Source organism: Uloborus diversus, chromosome 1 (genome assembly GCF_026930045.1).
Source record: "Uloborus diversus isolate 005 chromosome 1, Udiv.v.3.1, whole genome shotgun sequence".
NCBI lineage: Eukaryota > Metazoa > Arthropoda > Arachnida > Araneae > Uloboridae > Uloborus > Uloborus diversus.
This window is the reverse complement of record NC_072731.1, coordinates 115,704,026-115,727,868: the sequence shown is the minus strand read 5'-3', so window position 1 is coordinate 115,727,868 and position 23,843 is coordinate 115,704,026. Positions and strand designations below refer to the sequence as shown.

At 31.9% G+C, this 23,843-nt stretch overlaps 1 protein-coding gene across 1 annotated transcript in view; it reads right to left on the bottom strand.

Moving 5' to 3' along the window:
- Window positions 1–121: 121 nt before the first annotated feature.
- The window catches only part of LOC129231632 (cysteine protease ATG4B-like), a 62,459-nt gene continuing 38,737 nt past the window's right edge, over window positions 122–23,843 (bottom strand). The window contains exons 11-14 of the mRNA XM_054865999.1: window positions 23,236–23,381; window positions 14,096–14,152; window positions 3,059–3,170; window positions 122–287 (exon numbers count right to left, since the gene is read on the bottom strand). Of these exons, the coding sequence (XP_054721974.1) occupies window positions 184–287; window positions 3,059–3,170; window positions 14,096–14,152; window positions 23,236–23,381 (419 nt within the window). The 3' untranslated portion in view covers window positions 122–183. The remainder of the gene's footprint in view (window positions 288–3,058; window positions 3,171–14,095; window positions 14,153–23,235; window positions 23,382–23,843) is intronic.

Sequence of the window (23,843 nt, the reverse complement as noted above, 5' to 3'; positions counted from 1 at the left end):
TACTGTAGTTAGGTTGGTTACTTGAATGATGAGAGCTTAACGATAGAACTTTATAAAAAGATAATGTAAAAAGTCAAATAGAAATATTGGAGAGTTTTCAAAAATAGAGAATATTAGAAAGTTAAAAGCTAATATAAATATTTTATTCACAATATTGTTACGCATTATTTTAAGAACTGTAATTCAGGAATTAGGTCTTGATTTGTTCATTGTACAGGAAACGGCATCCACTTTCTCAAAATCTTCTTCTGACACTTCTCCAGTATTTTCGTCCACAAAAAAGTATTCTGAAAAAAAGGTAGTATGGATATAATATGGAAGGTGATCATTTTTCATAATCTTTACTTCTTTATCAAAGACATTTTTTAAGCACAGAATCATTTATTATATCATGATGGTAAAATTTAAGATTGGAATTTCTTAGATCGCCTCCCTGAAAATTATCTGGGTAGGTGACTGATAGTTATGTTTGCATTAAATACATAAAACCAAAAGGTGAGCGATGATCACATTATCACAATGATGATCACGTTATCACAATGTTGGATTTAACGAGGTTTCGTTGCTGATGTCTTCAAATTACACGCCCTCTTTTTTGCATTTACTTGAATTCAGTGACTTTTTTCGATTCTTCTTCATAATGTTCTTTCTTTGAAATTTTTAAAGAGCGAAATGCCACATGATACGATTCAAACCACAGTGCGGAGTTCCGCACAGGTCAACTTGTTTTATCATTGTTTTTATTATCTTTTTAAACTAACTTCAATTTCAAAAAAATTGTCTACCCAAAAAAATGTGTATATCTAAAGGCTAAATGCAAAAAGGCAATACAATAACTTAATAGAATCGATCACAGGACCAATAATAGAAGACCATGTTCTTAGGAAATACAAGGAAACTTAGAAGCAAAGGGAAACACTCCAAGTACACTTAAACGTGGTTATATACTCCAGGGGTCTGGCCAGAGGATATTTGGGTCCGTTAACGGACCCTTCAAAAAATCCGATCAACCAAAACGGACCTTTCACAAAATCCCGATCAAACAAAACGGACCCTTCACAAAATTCTGATGAACAAGATCGGATCTGTCACAAATTGATTATTGAAAGAGCAAATCTGAAAGCAAAATAACACATATTTCTGTGTATAAACCGATAATTTTTGGAACCTTTTTTTAAGTCAAATTAGAGGGATCAGCTTATACGAAATCGGCTAATTTTGAAGAAAAAAAAATCGGCACTCTTGCGATGCTCCTGCAAGCGATAAATAATTGCTACTGCCAAATAAATATAATGGTTGTTTGTTTTATCACAGCTAATTAGTAGCGGTGTTGTTGTAAACTTTTCTGAAAAGGCATTGGTAAGCACTTTTCTTCGCTCATGATTTGATAAACAATAATAATATATATCTGCGAAATGAACTTAGAACTGCAAAGGGATAGTAAGGGTGAGGAAAAAATGATCACTTCAGATAGGGTTACCAACTTCAAAACTATCACCACTTAGCGTCTGGCGTTGAACCTTTATAATGACTTGATTAGAAAATATTCTCATCATTTTGTTGGCTTGTCAATATTTGCGTTTTTACGGTGCGGTGCGATGTTTAATTGTTATTTTGGGAGAAAATTATATGGGTTTTGATTTTTCGATGCTAACAAGGATGATTAACTTTAAATAAACTCTTTTAATTATCGTTTTTTTTTTCTTTAGATGTCTACATTTTGAAAAATGCAATCTTTAACATCCAATATGAGAATCATATTTTGTTCTTTTTTCAAGCTAACTTCGCTTTATTAGGATTCAAATAAATGAAAAATCTCTTTATTTCTGTTAGAACTCTCATTTCAAGTTTTTAAAGCAAAATTCCATTTTCTGTTCTATCAAAAATTAAAATGCTGAATAGATGGTTTATTTTATTTTTTTATTATTTTTTTGGGGGGGTCAACTGTGTTCACAGATATTAATGATAGGTTATCATAGGACTCTAAAATGCAATTTTAAAATAATTTTATCAAAAATATTTCTTTTACAAGCCGTTTTTATACGTTTGATGCCTTCACTTTGAGAATTGCGATCTCTTTGCATCCGCTATAGGAATCCGATTTTTCGAATTTTCGATGATTATTACGCTTTGTTAAGAGGTAAACAATTGAAATATCTTTTTATTTTTGTTAAAATCACGGAATTTATAAGTTTTAAACGAAATTCTGTGCTTTTTAAGAGTGTCTTGGGTCAAAAAGTTGAATGCTGAACCCTATTCTGAAATTTGTTTTATTTATTTATATTTTTGTTACAATTATTTTAAATACTGTACAGAAATATATCTAGTATAATTTAACATAATGCAGAATGGTAGATAAATATTGATACTTGAAAGAGCGATGCCCCCCCCCCCCCCCCGCCAAATATCAGGAAAAAAATCCAGAATGATTTTCTCGTCATAGAAGAGGAAAACACTCATCTTTAAGTTCAATTGATACAGTTTGTGCCATCTCTAAACTCTAAAATTTCGTTTTAACAAAAAAAAAAAATTTTCTCGAAATTTTTTGATTTTTTACAAAATTAATTCATTTTTCACAAAATTATTTGATTTTTCACAAAAAACGGACCCTGTGAAAAATCCTGGACAGACCCCTGTACTCCGAGTGACTCTTTGTTCAGATGATTTTATCTTTCTTTCTTTTTTCCCCTACAATTTTTTAAAATGTTGTTTTATTTTATTTTTAAAATTTTTATGCAGACCACAACTTAATGCCAAAACCACCTTAAGCATAGTAATTCATTTTTTCCAGATTAGTTTTTACAAAGCTTTTTTTTTTTTTTTGGGGGGGGGGGGTCAATAACTGCTGTTGTATGTATAATCTATATATTTCAATGCAAACAATGTATTTCTTAGCTATGCATAAAATTTCCAAAACCATCTCATGAATTTATTTTTCAATGCAATCCCCACCCATGCACAAAACCAATATTCCTGAAAAACCGAGAAGGAACTGAAGGTTATTGTTTCAGGTTTTGTTCAACGTAAGAACAATGTATGAACGACATGACTAACTTACCTAGACAGCAGCTACTACAATTTATGTCAGGTCTCAATTCCAGAGGTGGCCAATGCTCTGGCCTCTCATCCATAATTTCATAAAGGTGCTGTTTTTCTGCTGTGCCTAGAATCTAGCATAGAAAATAAAAATTATTAATTAGTTGAAACAATGAGACATCATCTGATATGCACAATTAGCTTTTTTAAATCCATTACTTTTTATCAAGAATTTGCGGATTTCAGTCACAGTAGACACTGCTATAACAAACCACTAGATTTATACTGCTATGGGCAGGTAAACAGCAGTATCTGCAGAAATTAGTATTTGAGGTATTTGAAGAAATGTGTGTTGGATTCAATACTAACATTTGGGAGATGTTAAAATTAGATATTTTTTTCAGTGGAAAACAAATAAGCAAGCTTGTATAATACAGCTGACATACAACAAATAACAAAAATGCAAAATGAAAAATTTGCAGTTACAGCCGATAGCAGGATACTGGCTAGTGGAAACAGAGATGGCCCTACTTCAATCACTTTTGCACATGCGCATAAGAGTGTTTGGCGCAAAGACCTTCGTTCATGACAATCATGTGATGGTGCAGAATTATTTTTTCCCAGTTTACATAAAAATGTTACAAGTATGTTAATGTTGGATTATCAGTATGTACGTGTGCAACAAATTAAATGTCACAAAACCATATTTAAACATACACTAGAATTATTTATAGGCCCAGATCTGTGTGCCTGCAGACCCCGCTGTGCGGGGAGGGGGGGGGGACACGTTCTTAAACCCAAAAAAAACCAAACTAAAACTGGGTTTTTAAATAGAAATGTGGTTTTTTTTGTCTGTTTTTATGGAAAGTGGGGGGGGTACTTGTATCAAGCATTTTGTAGCGTAAGTATATTCACGAAGCGCAAAAATTGTCTTGGGGGGTAAAAAGTGCTGGAAAACTAGTTAAAATTAAGCGTTTTCTGAAGAAAAGTATAAAAGACGACGAAACCCACGAATGGTGAAGTTTCAGATTTTTTAGTTTCCATGATTACCAACAGTTAAGGCAAAGTTCGAATGATAAAATCTATTGTTTGTTTTTAATTACTACATTTTTTTTTTGCATTTTACTTTATTGTATTTCATTTTGTTATGCAAAACTACTGTAGAACCTCAAGTAGTTTAAATCCTTTTTTACTGAATTTCAGCTTAATCAAAACATTTCTTTGAATTTTATGTTGCCTGTTTTCTATTTCTGTGTACAGAGTAACAAATATTTAACTTTTTCGTAAGATAATGAAAATACTGTACATCCTATTCTGTTTTCTGTCCGACCATTTGTAAAACCTGTTGATTTCTGAAAAATATACCTTGTTTATTCAAGATTTGTGACGTGTTGGTTTGCAGAAAATAATTCACATGAAAGCATATTAGCTAGAGTAGTTTCCTCCGTACGAGCTACAAATATTGAGAAAATCAGACAGGACAGGACTTAGTCAAGATAATTTGAGTTATTTTATTGACCAGTTAAAGAAAAAAGTTAACTATATTTATTTAAAATCTTTGACTTTTTTTTTAATGCCGTTAAGAGTTAAGAAATGCTATTAAAGTTCAAAATTCATATTTTATGTCCATTGTCTGTGGTAAAGACCAAATAAAAAAGAAGTTTAAATTGTAAAAGTATTTAAACTAATTAATTTTTTTAAAAAATTCTCAGAAAAGTTCAAAAACCCGAAAGTGGGCTAAATAATGGGTTTTTCAAAAAAAAAAAAACATTGCGTCCAATCCGGCCAACCCTGATGATGAGGAAAAACACCTAAGTGTTCTACTATAGGGTCTTCTAAAATGTAATAATCTCCAGGTAATTCCTGGTGCTTTGTAGGCAAATGAAAAGGCTTAAAAAATAAAAACAAATCATGGAACTTCATTTATATTAAAACAAAAGTTGGTGCCTTTGTTTGACTTTTGTTTATGATAAGGAGAGGTAACAGGTCAATATGTTTTAAATTTCAAAAAAAATCATCTCAAATTTCAAAATGAGAAAAAAAAAACTTTAAAATAATAAATAGTAATATTTTTAAAAAAAAATGTTTTTTTTTTTTTTTTAATTTCTAAAGATTATTTCTATAACTTTGGTTCACACTAAAGAGAATTTATACCCCCCCCCCCCATTTGACGACATCCAATTTTTTACACAAAATTGAAATATTTTTCTCGCCAATGCGGCGATAATTTTTTAAGCATGGCATCCCTGGCGAAACTAACCCGTGTTTGGCAACCCAAAGAGGTAATTTTAGATCTGTTCAAACTTGTTCACTTGTTAGCGGTTCCATGTAGGAGAGATTCTTGTTTTTTTTTGTGCAACCTCACAGGAAAGCTTATTTTGTGTTAGTTTAAGTTCAGTAGTGTTTTGATGAATAAATATTAGAAAATGCTAGTTTCTTCAAACTTGAACATTAATTAAAAGTAAACTCCAACTTGGTGTGTATCTGTAAGGCCCCATTGTCATCTGTTGTTTTGTTTCAGATTGAGTGTGAGGATTTATACAATAAAAAGGTAAGTTCTTTTTTTCAGAATTTAAAAAAAAAAAAAAAATTGCACTTCCAAAATTCTTTGTTTTTACAAAATCTTGAGGGTTTCGTGTAGTTTTTAACTTTATTTTTACCGTATGTAAATTTATTTTACAAAAATAGAACAGTTATTTTATTCTAAAAGTTAATTCTTATTGATGCTACGAATTATTTAGACATATTCTATAAACATGCCTCCTTTAGGTACTGAATTTCTGAAAATAAGTTGATTCTAGCATTTTATAAAGATATGAATGTGTTATTTTATGTAAAATATAGTAGATATTTTGAAAGCGTGTCTGAATTGCAAATTAATGTATGGTATTTTTGAATTGTTTATGTTTGAGATGTTCTGTTGAAACATTTCTAATTTTCATGCATCTAAATTTGAGTAACTAAGCGGGTTTTTTTTGTGGCTGAAATAGTTATTGATTTTGGGGATGTTTTCCGCATTAAATATTGCAATTTGAATCGCTTTGCTCTTTTTTTAGCAGAGTATGAGAAAAGTTTTAATTTGATGAAATGTATGTTGGAAAATAACTTTTATAGTAATTTGTTAATTAACTTTCTAGTAATTTTCCTTTCTGCACAAAAATTTTCTAGTTTCTGGTATTTTTGAAGCGTATACAAGGTTGCCACTTAGCTATGTTCCTCAAAATAGTCGTTTTAATAGCTTCTTAAATGAAAAATAGTCTGCAAAATAGTCGTCAAACAAGAAAAATAGTATCTTAAATAGTCTCCCATTATTTAAAAATAGTATTAATTAGGGATGTGTCAATTAATTGGCCATAATCAGCACTTTGCCAATTATTTATAATTTTCTGTCAAATGATCGGCAGAAAAAATATTTTCCAAAATAATTTAAGCATACTTCAACAAGAAACTATGATGAATACATTTGTTGACAATAAATACTAATTTTCTAGAAATATCACTATAGCATGTAGTATGAAAGTGCATAGAGTAAAAACAAAGTTTGTAAAACTGAATGGAACACTAAAGGATTATTTAATTAGTTTAAGTAACCTCACCCCAGCTTTTGATGACAGTTTTTTTTTTTCTGTAATTTTGTTCCTTCTAACTGTACATGTGATTACATCTTACATTTTACAACTTACTATTTTAAATTATTAATTTTTTATTCAACAAAAAATTATTATTATTTAATATCTTTTGATTTAAAAAAATGTGTAAATACATAATTGTTATTATTATTTTTTTTTTTAGAAACTGATAGTTAAGGTATTGTTTTTTGAGCAATCATGATTGCTAATTGTTTTCATTTGACCGTCCTTGGCGTTGTGGTTCCTTTTTCAGCTTGGACCGAGAGCCTCTGCAGCACGACTGGCCTCTGGAGGCGCGGCTCCTCTGGTGCTCATACACACACACTTTTACACACATACACATATGACTTCGTGCCTACACACAGGTCTACGCACACACATACACACAAGCCGGCACATGCACCGAACGCGCACCTACACACACATACAACTATGCACACGTAACCGCCCAGGAGAAGAGGCAGGCTTGGGGGGACAGTAGCCGTTTCCAGGAACAATAACTCCAATGTGTAGGGTCCTGTCGCAACTCGTGATTGCAAAAAACATAATTTGGATTCAAAATTTCAGAATTCAAATTAATTTTTCATCTTTTTTTTGTTTTTATTTTTCTTAAATTTATCTTTTTTATTTTGAATAACTATACATATGTAAAATAACGTTGCAACATTTTTCACATGTTGATGCATTTTTTCTTTAGCATAGTGCTTTTGCATAATCTTAAAATTTTATAAAAAATGAAAGAGTTTTATAAAGAATAATAATTAAATGGCGACTAATAATAAAAAATAAATTTAAATTAAAAGTGCTTCTAAATTAGCATACTGACCTCAAGCTAAACCCTAATATTTTTTAATTTTCATGTTTCGCTAACAAAATGTAATTTAGTGAACAATAATATGAAAAGTCGCTCAAAAAAATTGAATGAAATTTTGAAATTTTTTTGGAAAAATTAGGAAAATGGAGAAAAATAAATCACTTCTCAGAAATCAACTATTAACTATTTCTGAAACTGAAATTGTAAGAAAAATATTAGTACAACCTTCATATCTCGAATCTCTCAGGATGGGAAAAAATCGAGATATCGAGTTATCAAGGTTTTAAAAAAATTACACTAGTAACTCTCACAATTACACACGTACGCTATATGCATTTTATATGTACAATGCGACCACTTCGATTTACGATCAATAAAGCAGTCTTCAATATTTTACTAGATTTAAATTTTTTAATTGTCAAAAGTGCACAGGGTGAGATTTTAAAATGAAAAACTTGGTTTTTTTCACCTAAAAATTCTTATTTTATTTTCAACCAGTAACTGCACATTCAAAAAATTCTCAGCAGCCATTTTGTAGTCTGGCTAAAAATGTAGAATAATGAAAATGAGGAACCCATTTTCCGCTTTCGCTTGAAAACTGACGGACGAAAAATTGACCCCCTTTCCTCAAAGTGGACAGCATATTCGAGAGAAATGCACAAAGATTCTAAATTCTGGGGAAAACACAGTACCCCCCCATACCAACACCCCTCTATATTATCTTGCCCCAATCCCCTATTCACAAAATTTCCAAGAAAAGAGAGGCAAAACGTTAAGCAATTGTCCCTCGAACTGGTTTGACTACAAAAGTTTCCAGAAAAGAACAACCATTGAAACTAGCTTCTGTGCAAAAATTTTGACATGTCAAGGGTTTCAAAAAATAAATTTCGAGATAACTATGGAAAATATGTATGGGTTTTTATAAAAAATGCTGGGGAATTTTTTTTTTTTTTTTTTGAGACATCAAGGGTTTTGAGATAAGTATTGTTGAGACATCAAGGTTTGACTATTAAAAACAAATCATTAAGATCATTCTGCCGATTATCAACAGCCGATTAATTGGTATTCAGAATCCTAATTAGCACCCATATAATTGAAATGGTTATTAACTAGCGACTTTTCCCGTAGTTTGGCAGACTAAGGGAGTTTGAAGTAAGATAAATTCAGCAGATGATACTTGAAGCTAAAGCTTCTTTTTTAATTTCCAGTTTTTTTTACATCAGTAATATTTTTTTACATTTTAGTCTCTTTTCGACTAAAATAGTAGCAGTTTTTTTACGAAATAGTCATTTTTGTCTTACCTTAGGTGAAAATAGTTGTCATAGTCTGCAACTCTTCAAAATAATCACTTTTTTAGTTGACAATGGCATCCCTGTGTATATTTGCGATATTTTTTTGTTGTAGTTTTATGTTGTTTTCATATATATTGTGTTCTGAAGTGCTTTGCTCATGTTTTTCAATCTGAATTTTTCCTGTTTGCACTAAAAAAGCATTGCTAAGAACGATATATGACCTATGCCTTCATACATCGTTTTCTTGGAGACGCTATCTTGGTGCCAAATGGAAAAAGTCGCCAAAGGTGTGGTATATGACATTAGTTCCTTTTAAAGTTTTTAGTTGCCTTAAAGTTTACCTAAATATAAAGATATTACAGGGTGGCGACAGGAACTGTGAAAAAACGTTCCCTGACTTTTCCCTGATTTCCCTGATTAAGTTCACCAAATTTCCCTGATTTACATTACCAATAATAATGTTTTTTTTTCTTTGCTCTACTTGAAGTCCATTGTATGTTTGTATAAAATGCAGTATTTTAAACGTTTTAAGTTGTGTAAAGTTGTTGAACTAAAGATATATTTTTAAAAGATGCTACTTCTTTAATAAAATGATTAAAAAAAACATATCAAGTCAATTTTTTTGGAAAAAAAACCCTACAAAACAGTATATTAAATTTTTCTACATGGAAGATCAGAGAAAATTAAAAAAAAAAAAAAACTTTACTCCTAGAAACCACTTAGCATAAGAACTTTAAGAAACTTTTAAAATTACTCTCAAAAACATGTATATTTATGATAGAACTAAAAAGTAATTGAAATTATTTTGAACTAAGTTTTCAAACAGTATAATAATTGTTGCAATAATAATAAGTAATAGTGAAGAAATAGAAGTAATGTAAATATTCTTATGTAACTAATTGACATATTTATGCAAAACAGATGAAACCATTTGACGTCCATTCATAGGGAGCTTTTCTCTAATCAAGAATATAGGTTTTAATGAATTAATACAGCATTTTAACAATAAAAAATAAAGATATTTAAAGTAAGAAAAAACAACGTCAAAAAAAACACAAGTTGTCGATTACAGCAGACACGTGTTTCGGCGTTTCAGGGAACGCCTTTCTCAATGCAAAAAGTAATGAGCTTATGAATGAAAAGACATTCGACAAAAGATATTTACTTAAGCACACAAGTTAACTCTATTTCAAATGATTTCAACAGTATGTAATGAAAAAAAATCTTAGATTGCTTTTGTAACAAACAACTTTGAAATGCAAGAAAAAAAAAGCAATTAGTTAATTTCAAAATATATAAAAGAAGAATACAACTTGGTTATAAAATTAAAGAATCACTTAAGTCTGAAGAAAAGAAAACCTTTATAATCTGCGGTGACAACAAATAGTATAACTGCAAAAAACAAAGTTTAGTTCAATTTTAGCAATTAAATTAAAAATGTGAAGAAGTAATAACTTTTAAGCTCTTATAGTATTAATTCTAAAACCAAAGATTTCTTCTTGAAATCGTGATTACAGACGCTAATTATTTCGAGACAATGGAATAAAGGCAAAGGAGCTAAGGCAGTAATGAAGGCTTCCTCTTTGCCTGTATGGTTGTTTATTTTACGTAGCATTGAAAGCGTAAAAGGAAATTTCAAGTTAGGTAACATAAACAACCTAACAGACACAGAAGCAATCTTAGGAAGTTCATCCTGTGGTTAAAAAGTAAGATTCAATACTTTGACGTTGAGGAAAAAAGATGCACAAATATGCGGCAGTATATAATCGCACCTCATTAATTTTACTTTTTTTTGAACAGATAATTGGCGAAAAATGCGTAGGGAATTAAAGTACTTCATTTTGTAAAGTAAAAAAAAAAAACTTTTTTCTTCATAAAATCAATTTTCGACGATTTTTTGTAATTTTTTCAAATTTCCCTGATATTTCCCTGATTAATAAAGTTCCCTGACTTTTCCCTGATTTGTCGCCACCCTGTATTAAGATTAACTGCAGTTTTGAGCATTGTAATCAAAAAATAATTTACTTACATTATTTCATAATTTTTAGTAAGAACCAAGCTTATCAAAATCGTCCTTTGTATTTTTTAACTTTTTACATGGTACAATAAACTCCCGATTATCTGCAAGTCAATCAACAATCAGGAATGTGTATTTTCGCAGCAAAAAGCAAATACTACTGGCTGTTTTGTTTTTTTTTTTTTCAAAAAATTATAAATTTAAACTGGGTTGTTTCTGTTCTATTTTTTATTTGCTTATTTTTTTATTTATTATGCTTCCTTCTTTGTGCATACACTTGTTCTTCATTGATCTTAAGTTCTGTCGTGCAAAAGTACAAAAAATTTTTACTGTACTGAATATATTTTCACTGTTTGTAGAAAGTATTATGCATTGGTACAGTCAAGTTTTTGAAGAAGGACAATTTTTACCATATTTGTCCCTCATTTTAGGCTTTTTGTGGTTTTTCCGTGCTTTCTATTATCTGGGGCAGTTGTGCCGTGCCACCCACGGATAATCAAGAGTTAACTGTTGCAGTTTCATTAAATATGAATGGCATGAGGCTGTATACAAATGTAGATTATGTAAAATAATTTTTTTAGGCCAAACTTGTAATATCTTAACTGCATCTAATTTTGACCATTTCTGCGACTGGAAGTATGCATCTGGAACTAATGGAGGCAAAAATAAAGGTTATTTAGGTTAAATGAACCCATGCTGTATATATATATATGGGTCATTCCATCCGAAATGAGAAAAATTCGCAAAAAAGTGGTGGCCGCATGGTAACAGATTTTTTATGAAATTTGGTATACAGGTTCCTTTTATGCCTATGTAAAAATATATAAAATATTTTTGCTTAAAATTTTTTATTTGAATAGTTACATGCGATTGAAAATTGGTCAAATTGAACAGCATTCTCATAAATGCTAAATGTTGCATTTTTGAAGGCTTGTTTCTTATTAACTATTTAATGAAAACATAAAAGTTATATGTTGTTGCAATCCATGGAGTAGGGTAATTAATCTGATGTCAGTAAAAATTTCAAAGTTATTATAGTTAACTTTTAACGGAGTTTCAAAAACTGAAAATATTTCAATTTTCTCATAATTAAGCATTTTATTTTTTAATCTCAATCTTTAAGGAATGTATTAGCTTTGATGAAATTATTACCCAATAATGTGCTAAAGTATCATAAAAGAAATACCTTACTTTTTAAGTTGTACTTTAACTCCTTTGTCTTCAAAATCAGTTTTAAACTTAGTGCCATTTTGTAAAATGATGATTTTCCCCTTCACATTCATACAAAAATTCAAATGAGGGAAAATTCAGACAGCTTCAAAATTTTTCAAGAATATAGAGCTGTGTTTCTACTATTTGCTTGAAGAAACTCGAAATTGGTTTTTGATTTCCAAACATAAAATAAAATTCAGAAAAATAACATTTTCTTTGTATTTCATGGGTCAATCCATACAGGTTCGATGGATTTGTGTGCTCAACCATTTTTAATTTTTTTGAAATTCATATCCCTAAAAGCTGGATATGAAAAATGTTTAAACCCACTTTTATTTTTCCTCTCAACTGGACCTTTGATTTTTTAGAGGTCATCAAAAGAGATTTGTCATAGTCAAAAATGGTACTTTTAGATCTTTGCATTTTGGCCAAAATCTATTTGAATTACATTTATGACAATTACTTTAACGCTTTGATGTTAAAGTGCATAAATTTATAGTCTTACATGCTGAGTTACGTAGCTGTAAGTTAATAATTAAAATAACGGCAACAGGTTAAAGTTCAGGGTCTAATGTAAAAATTTTACTCATTTCAAAGGGAGATAACTCGCGTAGGGGACGGAAGCACAAAATGAAATACGGCAAAAACTAATGACTGGAACCATGCTAAAAAGAATATATAACTGTTGCTGTGCGTTTGTGCACCCTTTATAGATTACAGCCCCTCAAAAATCGAAAAAATGACATTTTTAGACCCCTGTAAACCAAAAGGGGATGGAATTCAAAATAAAATTTCGTGGCCAATTGAATATTCCATTCATGTACTATGCATGTTATACATATTGTTTTTTGTATTTGGTTTGTAAAAAAGATACAGGTCTTTGAAATTGAGCAATTTTGCTAGTCAATTCACACACTAAAACAGAAATAAAAAGTGTGAAAACTTCATTGCACCTTCTTAAATTACGTATATTGTGCCCTACATAATACATTATACTGAAAAAACATATTGTAATTTTCAAAATAATTATTTTAATTTTATAACTTAGAACTATTTGAACATGAATTAATAGTTTATACTGTATGGAACCTGTATGGATTGACTCTTATGTGAAATTACGAGAATTCAAAACACTAGATAAACGACTCAATGATGCAAAAGCAAGTATATCTAACATTTATTTCAATTTTAAAAAAATGTACATTTTAGCAAATACTTCGTAAACATGCTTTAGATAAAATGAAACACGAAAGAAAGGGTTAGTTTTGCTAACTTACAATTAAAAGAACTAACTAATGAAATTTTGCCTAAGTTCAAATTACTCTAGTAACAAAAATACGCTGATACCAATCATTAAAATTTAATAGCATCTAAAAGACACTTCAATAAATTACATAAAAAAACTTGACTAAACTTAGAGCATTCTCTCATCTTCAAAAAAACATCTGAAATAGAGGAAAAAATGAAATTTTCGATTTTTTAAAGTACGATTTCGTCATCAAGAAATTCATAAACAATAACTAAATTAGAGCAAATAGTTAGTTATCGATAGTTTTTCAATCTGAATCATTTTTACTCATATATTTTCATTAAAAGAGCTAGAAGAGTGATTTGAAATCTGAAGTAAATTGGCAAAATTTCAATATTTGTTAATATCTCAGATTCAAAAAAAGATCCGAATTAATTTTACTTTGCTTTTTCCCAATAGAGATTTGTTTATAGAATGCGGAAATATTTATTTTTTAAGTGTACGTTTATAACTTATGGAGTTATTGAGTCACAAACTGGCAGCAATGAACTCCGAAAATTTAGGCTTAGCGTAAGCGTCAACTTCTAATGTCAATAACAAAACAACAAACAGTTTTTAAACTTGCATACTTTGCATTTCCTCATAGATATGCATGGTTTACTTAAATAAAAATTTTCATTGAAATCTGTGACATGTCAGCCACAGCTTATTTGCTCATTTTGCATGGAACTACCCATATTAGAGTTTCATGAATAGCGTAAAACAAAATTCAAAAAGGTTGCATGTCATAGAAAACAAAAATGAAATTCAAAATGTAATATACTTAATGGCAGCAAAATAACTTACTCGTTGAGAAAATTTACACCAATCTTCAAAGTCTTCTTCAGACTCAAAGAAGAAGCACTAAAATATTTGAATTAAGAAATAATCAACAAAATAAGCACCTTAAATCACTATAGCAAAATACTTAATTCTTTTAATAAAAGAATAAACAAGAAGTTCTGTCCAGAACTAAGCAAGCCTACTTTCCCGTATATCAATTGATTTTCTAGTAAGGTCAGTTGGGGTAAGTGGGTTCTTGGGGCAAGTGCGGCTTAGGTTAATAATCAGACACCGGGAATATCTGCAAGGCTGCTGCTATCTGGGTAGCTTGGTAAACGTTATTACTTTGCACTGCGTGAATTAGATCATGCTACTTGAATGGTAACTCTATTCCCTCCCTCGTTTCCTAACTTTTCTCATTCCCACTACAGTGCCATGTTGTTATGGTTCGAGAAATCATCATTTCTTCTGTTATTGTTCTCACTTTTTCGTGCTTCCAAGACGTAAGTACAACTATTTCATGTCTACTTTTCGTATTTTTAAAGCTGTGATTCATTATTTTTTACTTTAAAATCAATTTTAGGGCTGCACTTGCCCCAGAAAATTATACGACAGGGAAAGTGCGGCCCGAAAAAAAGGGGCAAGTGCAGCCTCGCATTTTTTGGGGCTGCACTTTCCCATTAATCTGGCAATGTTCTTTTATGATAGATATAATTTGCTTGCAACGATTTAATGAAGCAATGTAATTAATTTTTAAACCCTGCATCATTGTCTAAATAACAATAACTGTCACTAATCTATATTGCTCCATTTTTTAAAAATATTTTTAGTAAAAATGGTGCGGAATTACAAAAGAATAACGTCAAAAGCTGGCTCCTGCCCCCCCCCCCCCCCCCCCGTCGTCGGGAGGAACTTTCTGCTGCTTTAGAAGCGATACGTTCAGGTACCCTAACCTGTAAAGGTGTGAGCCGGCATTTCAAAATATCGCGGGCAACATTACAGGATCATCTGAAAGGCCGGCATGGAGTGAAGTCCAAAACAATGGGCCGGCCACCTGCAATATCTGTTGCAATAGAACACATGATTGCCGACAATCTGAGGCACTGACGTTAGCGAGATCCAAGACGACATTGTATCAATCCTTCCAAATCCCTCTTCAGATCGTAGAGGAAATTTGATATTCTAAGTAACGTTTTCAGAATATAATATAAATTAAATTGTTAATTACTATACTAAGTGTACTTATACAAAAAAATATGTTCAATTTCGCCAAAGACATGTTACCTTTTGTCAGTTGTATAGTTACCTTTTGTATTATTAAGTTAATATTTTATAAGTTCGTTGATATTCAAGTTTTAAAGATTATTCCTTGATATGCAAGTTTTTTTTTTTTTTTTTTTTTTTTTTTTAAAGCTTATTAGCATAATAAAAGTTATCTTTCATGTTACTTATTTAATTTAAAATAAAAACTTCATAATTTTGTTTAATAATCCATTGTTCCTTGAACGTTCTTCGTTTCACATTGACAGGTTTCGTTAGGAAAAATTTAATTACTTCCCAATGAAATAGGTGAAAATAAAAATAAAAAAAATCATTTTTAATTAGGAAAAAATACTCTATTGATTGCACTTGCCTCTTATTTTCTCAAACGGTTTTTTAAAAAAAATCAGATAGATGATGCTCTTGCCCCACTTTTATTGAGAAAGTGCGGCCCTAGAGCACAATAGTTTAAAAACTTTTTTTTCATTTTTTTACCTGCTATGATTTTAACAGGCTCATGTCTTGGGAAACACACTAAAACAGGTAACATACGAAATAAAAATTAAAAAACTTGTATCAAGTCTTGTCATGTCTAGGCTTAATATAGTCGAACTGTACAATTTAAGGGCTGCACTTCCCCCAACTCACCTTATCTGATCAAAATTCTCAAAATTAAATACAGTAGAAAACCAATTATCCGGGAAGTTCGAGACCATCGCTATCCCGCATATCTGAATTTCCCGGTTTTCTGAATCACTATAAACCTCTGTTGGCCGATTGTTTATAAAACTTAAATTACTATAATAAATAGTAATACATATTAAAATAAGAAGAAAACAGTTCAGAAATGCTTATAAATACTAACGAAATATTAAAAACTACTAGTGAAAGAATAATTTAAACACCAAAAAACTTCAAGTTATTTATAAGACCTGAGATCCTAACATTCAATCTGAAAAAGAAAAAAACTACCACTTTTCGATGTTTTAAAACGAAAAAAAAATGAAGAGAAGGGGTAGAAACAAGTTTTTGAACGGATATATGCTAATTTCCTGATATTCCGTATGAAAAAATTTGTTTTCATGAACGCGTTTTGTTTTTAAATTTTTTATTAAGATTTTGTGTTTGTGATTACGGCGGTTATTGATAACTATTGCTTTTTGCAATATCAATAGGAGTTAGATTTATGAGTTCTTGCAGTATTATTACAGTCATGCGTTTAACGATTTCTAGATTCCACCATTAACTATCCGGAAAATTCGGGAATCTGTTTTTCGGCGTTTCCCGCAATTTCGCTACATCACTGACGCTCTAAACGGCTTTAATTTTAAAAGCCATTCAATAAAATATTGCATTAGAATTCGACAATATTCATTTCTTCATTTCTTTAGTTTTCAGTTAGAATAAAACACGAAAATTTCCGACTTAAGAGTGTACTTCTTAATTCAAGAAAATCTTTCGGAAATTTTGCCCCGCGTAAAGGTCAACCTTTGAGGTTCGTTTTTGTAAACATTTTCTCCAGTTTTGCTTAAGTAATGTGGTATTTTTTAAGAAACAGTTCATATTCCAAAAAAAAAAAAAACTTAGTTTTTCGAAAATTGCCAAAAATGCGTATTTTTTAAAAAATGGCGTTAAAATCTGCAAACAGTTGCCGGTTTTCTGGTTTCCCGGTTTTTTGGTTCCCGGATAAAAGGTTCTGCACTGTAAAATCGCAAATTATTTATACCATATTTTTTCAAATATTTTAAGCCGATTTCTAAAAATGAAATATGCTTTGCTCATCTAAAAAATTAGATGCTTAAAAAATAAATAATCTTCATATTTGAATGATAGCGTCGATAGGGGGCTATGACAGAAAAGGACAAATAGAATTTCTCTCTTTGAACTTGATCACTTTCACTGAATTCACTTCCATTGAAAACACGTAATCTTAATTATAGGAAAATGAGTTCCTTCAAACTAAAAAGTTTTCAAAAAAGAAAGCAGGGGAGAGGGAATTATTTTCTTTTTCTTAGGACTGCTTCATGGGTCCCTATGCAATGCATAGGCTTGCCTCCCTTCCCGACGGCCCTGGCTGATATCAGTTAAATATTAATTTGACTAAATAAACAAGTATTGTTTTTAAGGTAAACAGGATCAAGCACAACTGAGCTTAAATGTAATACATAGATTGAGTAGAAAGCCTAAGATTGTACTCCTGTAACATCTATATATATAAAACGCTTATGCGTGGCGCAAAACGAGCCTTTATTTCTTTCTCTCCGTTGGCAACGATCCGCTTTGTTTACGATCGCTGTTTACAAGTGCTGCAGACTCGCTTCTAGCGTTAGATGTCTAGCGTTAGAATTTCGATTTTTGAATGAGTGTTTTCGATCACTTGAATATAATTTAAAAAGAAAAGAGCAGTGTGCTTGGGAGTCTTTAGATGAAAGATTTAAACGCTGATCGGTAAGAAATGCTGCCGATAGGATTAGGCGCGCAAACGCACGCCGTGAACCGCGAATTGCAAATGGAGTGAGTTCTGTTATCAAACATATTTCCAGTATAATCATGCTCTTTACCGGTGAATAGAGTAGAAATGACAGTGATAGTAATGAAACCGGAGAAAAATATTATTTTACTAGGGGGCTATCGCCACCTGCTCGCTAACGCTCGCCAACCCCCAGAACTGCTTACGCAGTTCCTTCGGATCGCTACGCGATTCGAGCTCGCTACGCTCGCTCACCGGTCACCAAATATTGGTCTAGCTTTATCTGTATCAAAAAAAAGTAGTTTTTCTTTTCTTAATATGAATATCATAACACTTATGATTTTCATACATTTAAAAGGGGACAATTACTTTGACATGCAACTCGTGCATTGGATTATTATAAAGCAAAAGTTTGCAATACCATTATCTTTTGAGAGAAGTATGCAAAGGAACATTTTTGTACTAAAATTACAAACATAATATAATCTTTCTTTCCTTCATTTACTGAATGCAAAAGAAATTTCAGCGAAAAAAAAAACCCCACAATGTTAACACACTTAAAAACATTTCATAGTCATTAACTATACTATGTTCAGTGTCAAAATATGTGTATATATATGTTTCAAAATGTCTAACAGTTGCAAAGAGCAAGCAACTTCTGACATTCTCTGAAAGCAGTGATTTAGTAAAAGAAAAATGTTAGAATGAGTGTTTTAAAAGTCAAGAAACCAAATCCAGTGGCACGACAGCTTATGAGGGCCCAAGGCCTACTGTACCCATCTCACTCCTTCTAACCAAGGGCTCTGGGGTAGGCAGATGTTCCGGTTAAGAGGTCAGCCTAACGCGGAACCCCCGGTGTTTAGTTCCCAAGCATACTTGGAACTTATTTTATCGACCCACTGAAGGAATGAACAGCTGAATCAATCATGCCCAATCCGGAGATCGAACCCGGACCTGCACTGTGGAAGGGTTACCACTGAGCCTCTGGAATATAATTTACGAAGAAGAGAGCAGTGGGCTACGGAGTCTTTAGATGAAAGATCTGAACGCAGATTGGTCAGAAATGCTGCCGATATGCTAAAGTGCACAAATTTATACCGTCTTCAAATCGAGAGAATTTTGCAAGTGTTTCCGAATACATTTACGGACTAATCATGCACTTTACTGGAGTAAAAGGGTTGACCTAAGACTGATAATTATAAAACTGCAGAAAAATATTATTGTAGCAAAAAAAAAAAAATTATATAACGCTAATATTTCTCATACCTCAGATACCATTTATTTCATTCGATAGCAATATGCCTTTTAAATTCAAACGTAAATAATTTCCTGTTAGATTAGCCTTTCTAATGACTATAAATAAAGCAAATGGTCAGAATGATTTTGTGAAAACATATTAGCAGTAAAATCAGGTTTCCAAATTTGTTGCTTTACTTTGCCACTGTGACTCAGTTCTTAACATCAATGCCATTGCAAAAGTATGTGAAATGTTTCGCTCTTCAGGTCTTCACGATTCAATTTGTTGCTTTACTTTGTCATTGTTGTTCAGTTCTTAACTTCAATGCATTGCAAAACTAAGTGACATGTTTTGCAATGAGAATTGTCCAATAAATTCATTTAGTCTATGTGGAATAGCATAATACAGTGAAGCACGGTTTATACGTTTCTCTTCTATTCGTTTTTATCAATTATACGTTTTTTAAATTGTCCCTGGAGGGTCTAATATACATATTCTTTACAAATTATACATTTTTTCATCTGTACGCTTTTTTCATAGTCCCTTTAAAAACGTATAAGCGGTGCTTCACTGTATATAAAAAAATGTGGTTGCAAGAAAAAAATTCAGTATTTACAGGTTGCAGTTAGTTAAGCTTGACCACGAAAAGAAGGCGGATGACCTTGAAGGGAAACATCATTTGTCATAGGTAGAATCTTCCAGAAAGCACCAAATAGTAAGAGGCATGGTCTCGCTAATCCTATCTATTCCAAAATAATAACAAACAACCTATTACAAATGATGGTTTTGCATTAAGGTCATCCACCTTCTTTTTGTGGTAAGCTATAGCAGGGCTGTGGAGTCGGACTGGTTTTATGGTAAAGGAGTCAGAGTCGAAGGTTTAAAATTTCAAGAGACGGAGTCAGTAATTTTCTCTCAAAACTCGCAGCTCTCCCAATATTTGAGGAGTCACAGCCAGAGTGAGACTAATTTTGGGTAAAGGAGTCGTAGTCTCTAAAAACTCTGTAGTCAGAGTAAGACATTTTTCCTCCGACTCTGCAGCTCTCGTAAGCAGGGAACTTTAATTTTTGTAAGCACTATGGTTAAGGGAAAACCTTTCGACATCAAGATTAACTTTGCAAAGGATTTCAAACAAAAAAAAAGAGAAGAAAATCATAATACTTCTCTGCATACACGATAGAAAATTTCTGGGTTTTCAGATACTATGACTCTTGAATGCCTTACATATCTGTCATCTGCCTTACATATAATCTTGAAAAGTGGTTTTGTCAAATATAAAAAAATTTTATCAAAAGTTTGACTCTGTGCGTTATTTATAGTTATTAGCGGAAGGCTAATCTAACAGGAAATTGTTCACGTTTGAATTTAAAAGGCACGTTACTATCGGATAAAATAAGTGGCATTCGAAGATAAGTATCAGTGTTATTATTAGCATTTTTTTAAAAATAAAATAATATTTTTCTCCGGTTTCATTACTATCACTGATAATAACAGAGAAGTATTATGATTTTCTTCTCTTTTTTTTTTGTTTGAAATCTTTTGCAAAGTTAATCTTGATGTCGAAAGGTTTTCCCTTAACCATAGTGCTTACAAAAATTAAAGTTCCCTGCTTACGAGAGCTGCAGAGTCGGAGGAAAAATGTCTTACTCTGACTACAGAATTTTTAGAGACTATGACTCCTTTACCCAAAATTAGTCTCACTCTGGCTGTGACTCCTCAAATATTGGGAGAGCTGCGAATTTTGAGAGAAAATTACTGACTCCGTCTCTTGAAATTTTAAACCTTCGACTCTGACTCCTTTACCATAAAACCAGTCCGACTTCACAGCCCTGCTATAGCTTACCACAAAAAGAAGGTGGATGACCTTAATGCAAAACCATCATTTGTAATAGGTTGTTTGTTATTATTTTGGAATAGATAGGATTAGCGAGACCATGCCTCTTACTATTTGGTGCTTTCTGGAAGATTCTACCTATGACAAATGATGTTTCCCTTCAAGGTCATCCGCCTTCTTTTCGTGGTCAAGCTTAACTAACTGCAACCTGTAAATACTGAATTTTTTTCTTGCAACCACATTTTTTTATATACAGTGAAGCACCGCTTATACGTTTTTAAAGGGACTATGAAAAAAGCGTACAGATGAAAAAATGTATAATTTGTAAAGAATATGTATATTAGACCCTCCAGGGACAATTTAAAAAACGTATAATTGATAAAAACGAATAGAAGAGAAACGTATAAACCGTGCTTCACTGTATTATGCTATTCCACATAGACTAAATGAATTTATTGGACAATTCTCATTGCAAAACATGTCACTTAGTTTTGCAATGCATTGAAGTTAAGAACTGAACAACAATGACAAAGTAAAGCAACAAATTGAATCGTGAAGACCTGAAGAGCGAAACATTTCACATACTTTTGCAATGGCATTGATGTTAAGAACTGAGTCACAGTGGCAAAGTAAAGCAACAAATTTGGAAACCTGATTTTACTGCTAATATGTTTTCACAAAATCATTCTGACCATTTGCTTTATTTATAGTCATTAGAAAGGCTAATCTAACAGGAAATTATTTACGTTTGAATTTAAAAGGCATATTGCTATCGAATGAAATAAATGGTATCTGAGGTATGAGAAATATTAGCGTTATATAATTTTTTTTTTTTTTGCTACAATAATATTTTTCTGCAGTTTTATAATTATCAGTCTTAGGTCAACCCTTTTACTCCAGTAAAGTGCATGATTAGTCCGTAAATGTATTCGGAAACACTTGCAAAATTCTCTCGATTTGAAGACGGTATAAATTTGTGCACTTTAGCATATCGGCAGCATTTCTGACCAATCTGCGTTCAGATCTTTCATCTAAAGACTCCGTAGCCCACTGCTCTCTTCTTCGTAAATTATATTCAAGTGCTCTGAATTCCAGAGGCTCAGTGGTAACCCTTCCACAGTGCAGGTCCGGGTTCGATCTCCGGATTGGGCATGATTGATTCAGCTGTTCATTCCTTCAGTGGGTCGATAAAATAAGTTCCAAGTATGCTTGGGAACTAAACACCGGGGGTTCCGCGTTAGGCTGACCTCTTAACCGGAACATCTGCCTACCCCAGAGCCCTTGGTTAGAAGGAGTGAGATGGGTACAGTAGGCCTTGGGCCCTCATAAGCTGTCGTGCCACTGGATTTGGTTTCTTGACTTTTAAAACACTCATTCTAACATTTTTCTTTTACTAAATCACTGCTTTCAGAGAATGTCAGAAGTTGCTTGCTCTTTGCAACTGTTAGACATTTTGAAACATATATATACACATATTTTGACACTGAACATAGTATAGTTAATGACTATGAAATGTTTTTAAGTGTGTTAACATTGTGGGGGTTTTTTTTTCGCTGAAATTTCTTTTGCATTCAGTAAATGAAGGAAAGAAAGATTATATTATGTTTGTAATTTTAGTACAAAAATGTTCCTTTGCATACTTCTCTCAAAAGATAATGGTATTGCAAACTTTTGCTTTATAATAATCCAATGCACTAGTTGCATGTCAAAGTAATTGTCCCCTTTTAAATGTATGAAAATCATAAGTGTTATGATATTCATATTAAGAAAAGAAAAACTACTTTTTTTTGATACAGATAAAGCTAGACCAATATTTGGTGACCGGTGAGCGAGCGTAGCGAGCTCGGATCGCGTAGCGATCCGAAGGAACTGCGTAAGCAGTTCCGGGGGTTGGCGAGCGTTAGCGAGCAGGGGGCGATAGCCCCCTAGTTAGAAATATTCTCAGAACTTTTTTTGTGTCTTTCAAAGGTTTATTGCACGAAATATTGATCACATTTACTAGCAATAAAATACCTAATGAAATAAAACACTGCAGATTATCATTCCCCTACTAGAGAAAATAGTGAATCACTGTAGTAATCACTATTTTCTCGAGAAAAAAGCACATACAACTTTTTTCACTATCAAGGCAAAATTACTAGTAAAAGTTAATGCTTATTATTACTCAGAAATAAATCTGTTATGCTCCGAGAAATAATTATCTTTCCCATGACTATAATTCCTGTAATTGTAAGGTTTGCTGAATTGTAATTGGAAACACATTCAGGTAAGTTTGACCATCTTCTACTCTTAACAAATATTAATCTGAGTGAAGAACAGAGATATTTAAACATTTAAAATATATTCATTTTAAAAGTACCCACCAGTGCTAATGAAGGATCTATATCTGCCATGAGCATTCTTTTGCTTCCAGCGTAAGGAATATGATAAGAGCTGTCATCGAAGGCTTTGTGATCCAGGTCCACTGTTGCCTGTACCACGTGAGGATCTAAGCAGATCAATTCATCACCTAAAATTAGTATTAAATCATGAAATTAACTTCAGGGGTTAAAATTATGTATTTAGTCTGAAACAATAGTAACATAACAAAATCTCCCAGGCTTGCACATAATTTTTATTGGTTGTTCAAGAATTCCTATCAGGATTTTGACCAAACAATTATTTTTTGCTTGTTTATTTGATATATTTGTAGTGCCCGACTTATGGACTACTATTCTTCCGTAGGAAGGTAAAGGGCAGTATCTGTAGAAATGAGTTGTTGATATATTTGAATGAGTGCATTGTTTTGGATTCCACATTAACAATAAGGAAATGTTGGAACTTGATGGTTTTTTTTCTGAGCTTTATTTTCAGCAGAAACTAAGTAAGCAAACTTATACAATAAAGCTCAAGTACAATAGATGACAAAAATAAATATAAATGAAATATCTGCAGATACTGCCCTTTACCTTCCCACAGCAGCATTACGTTC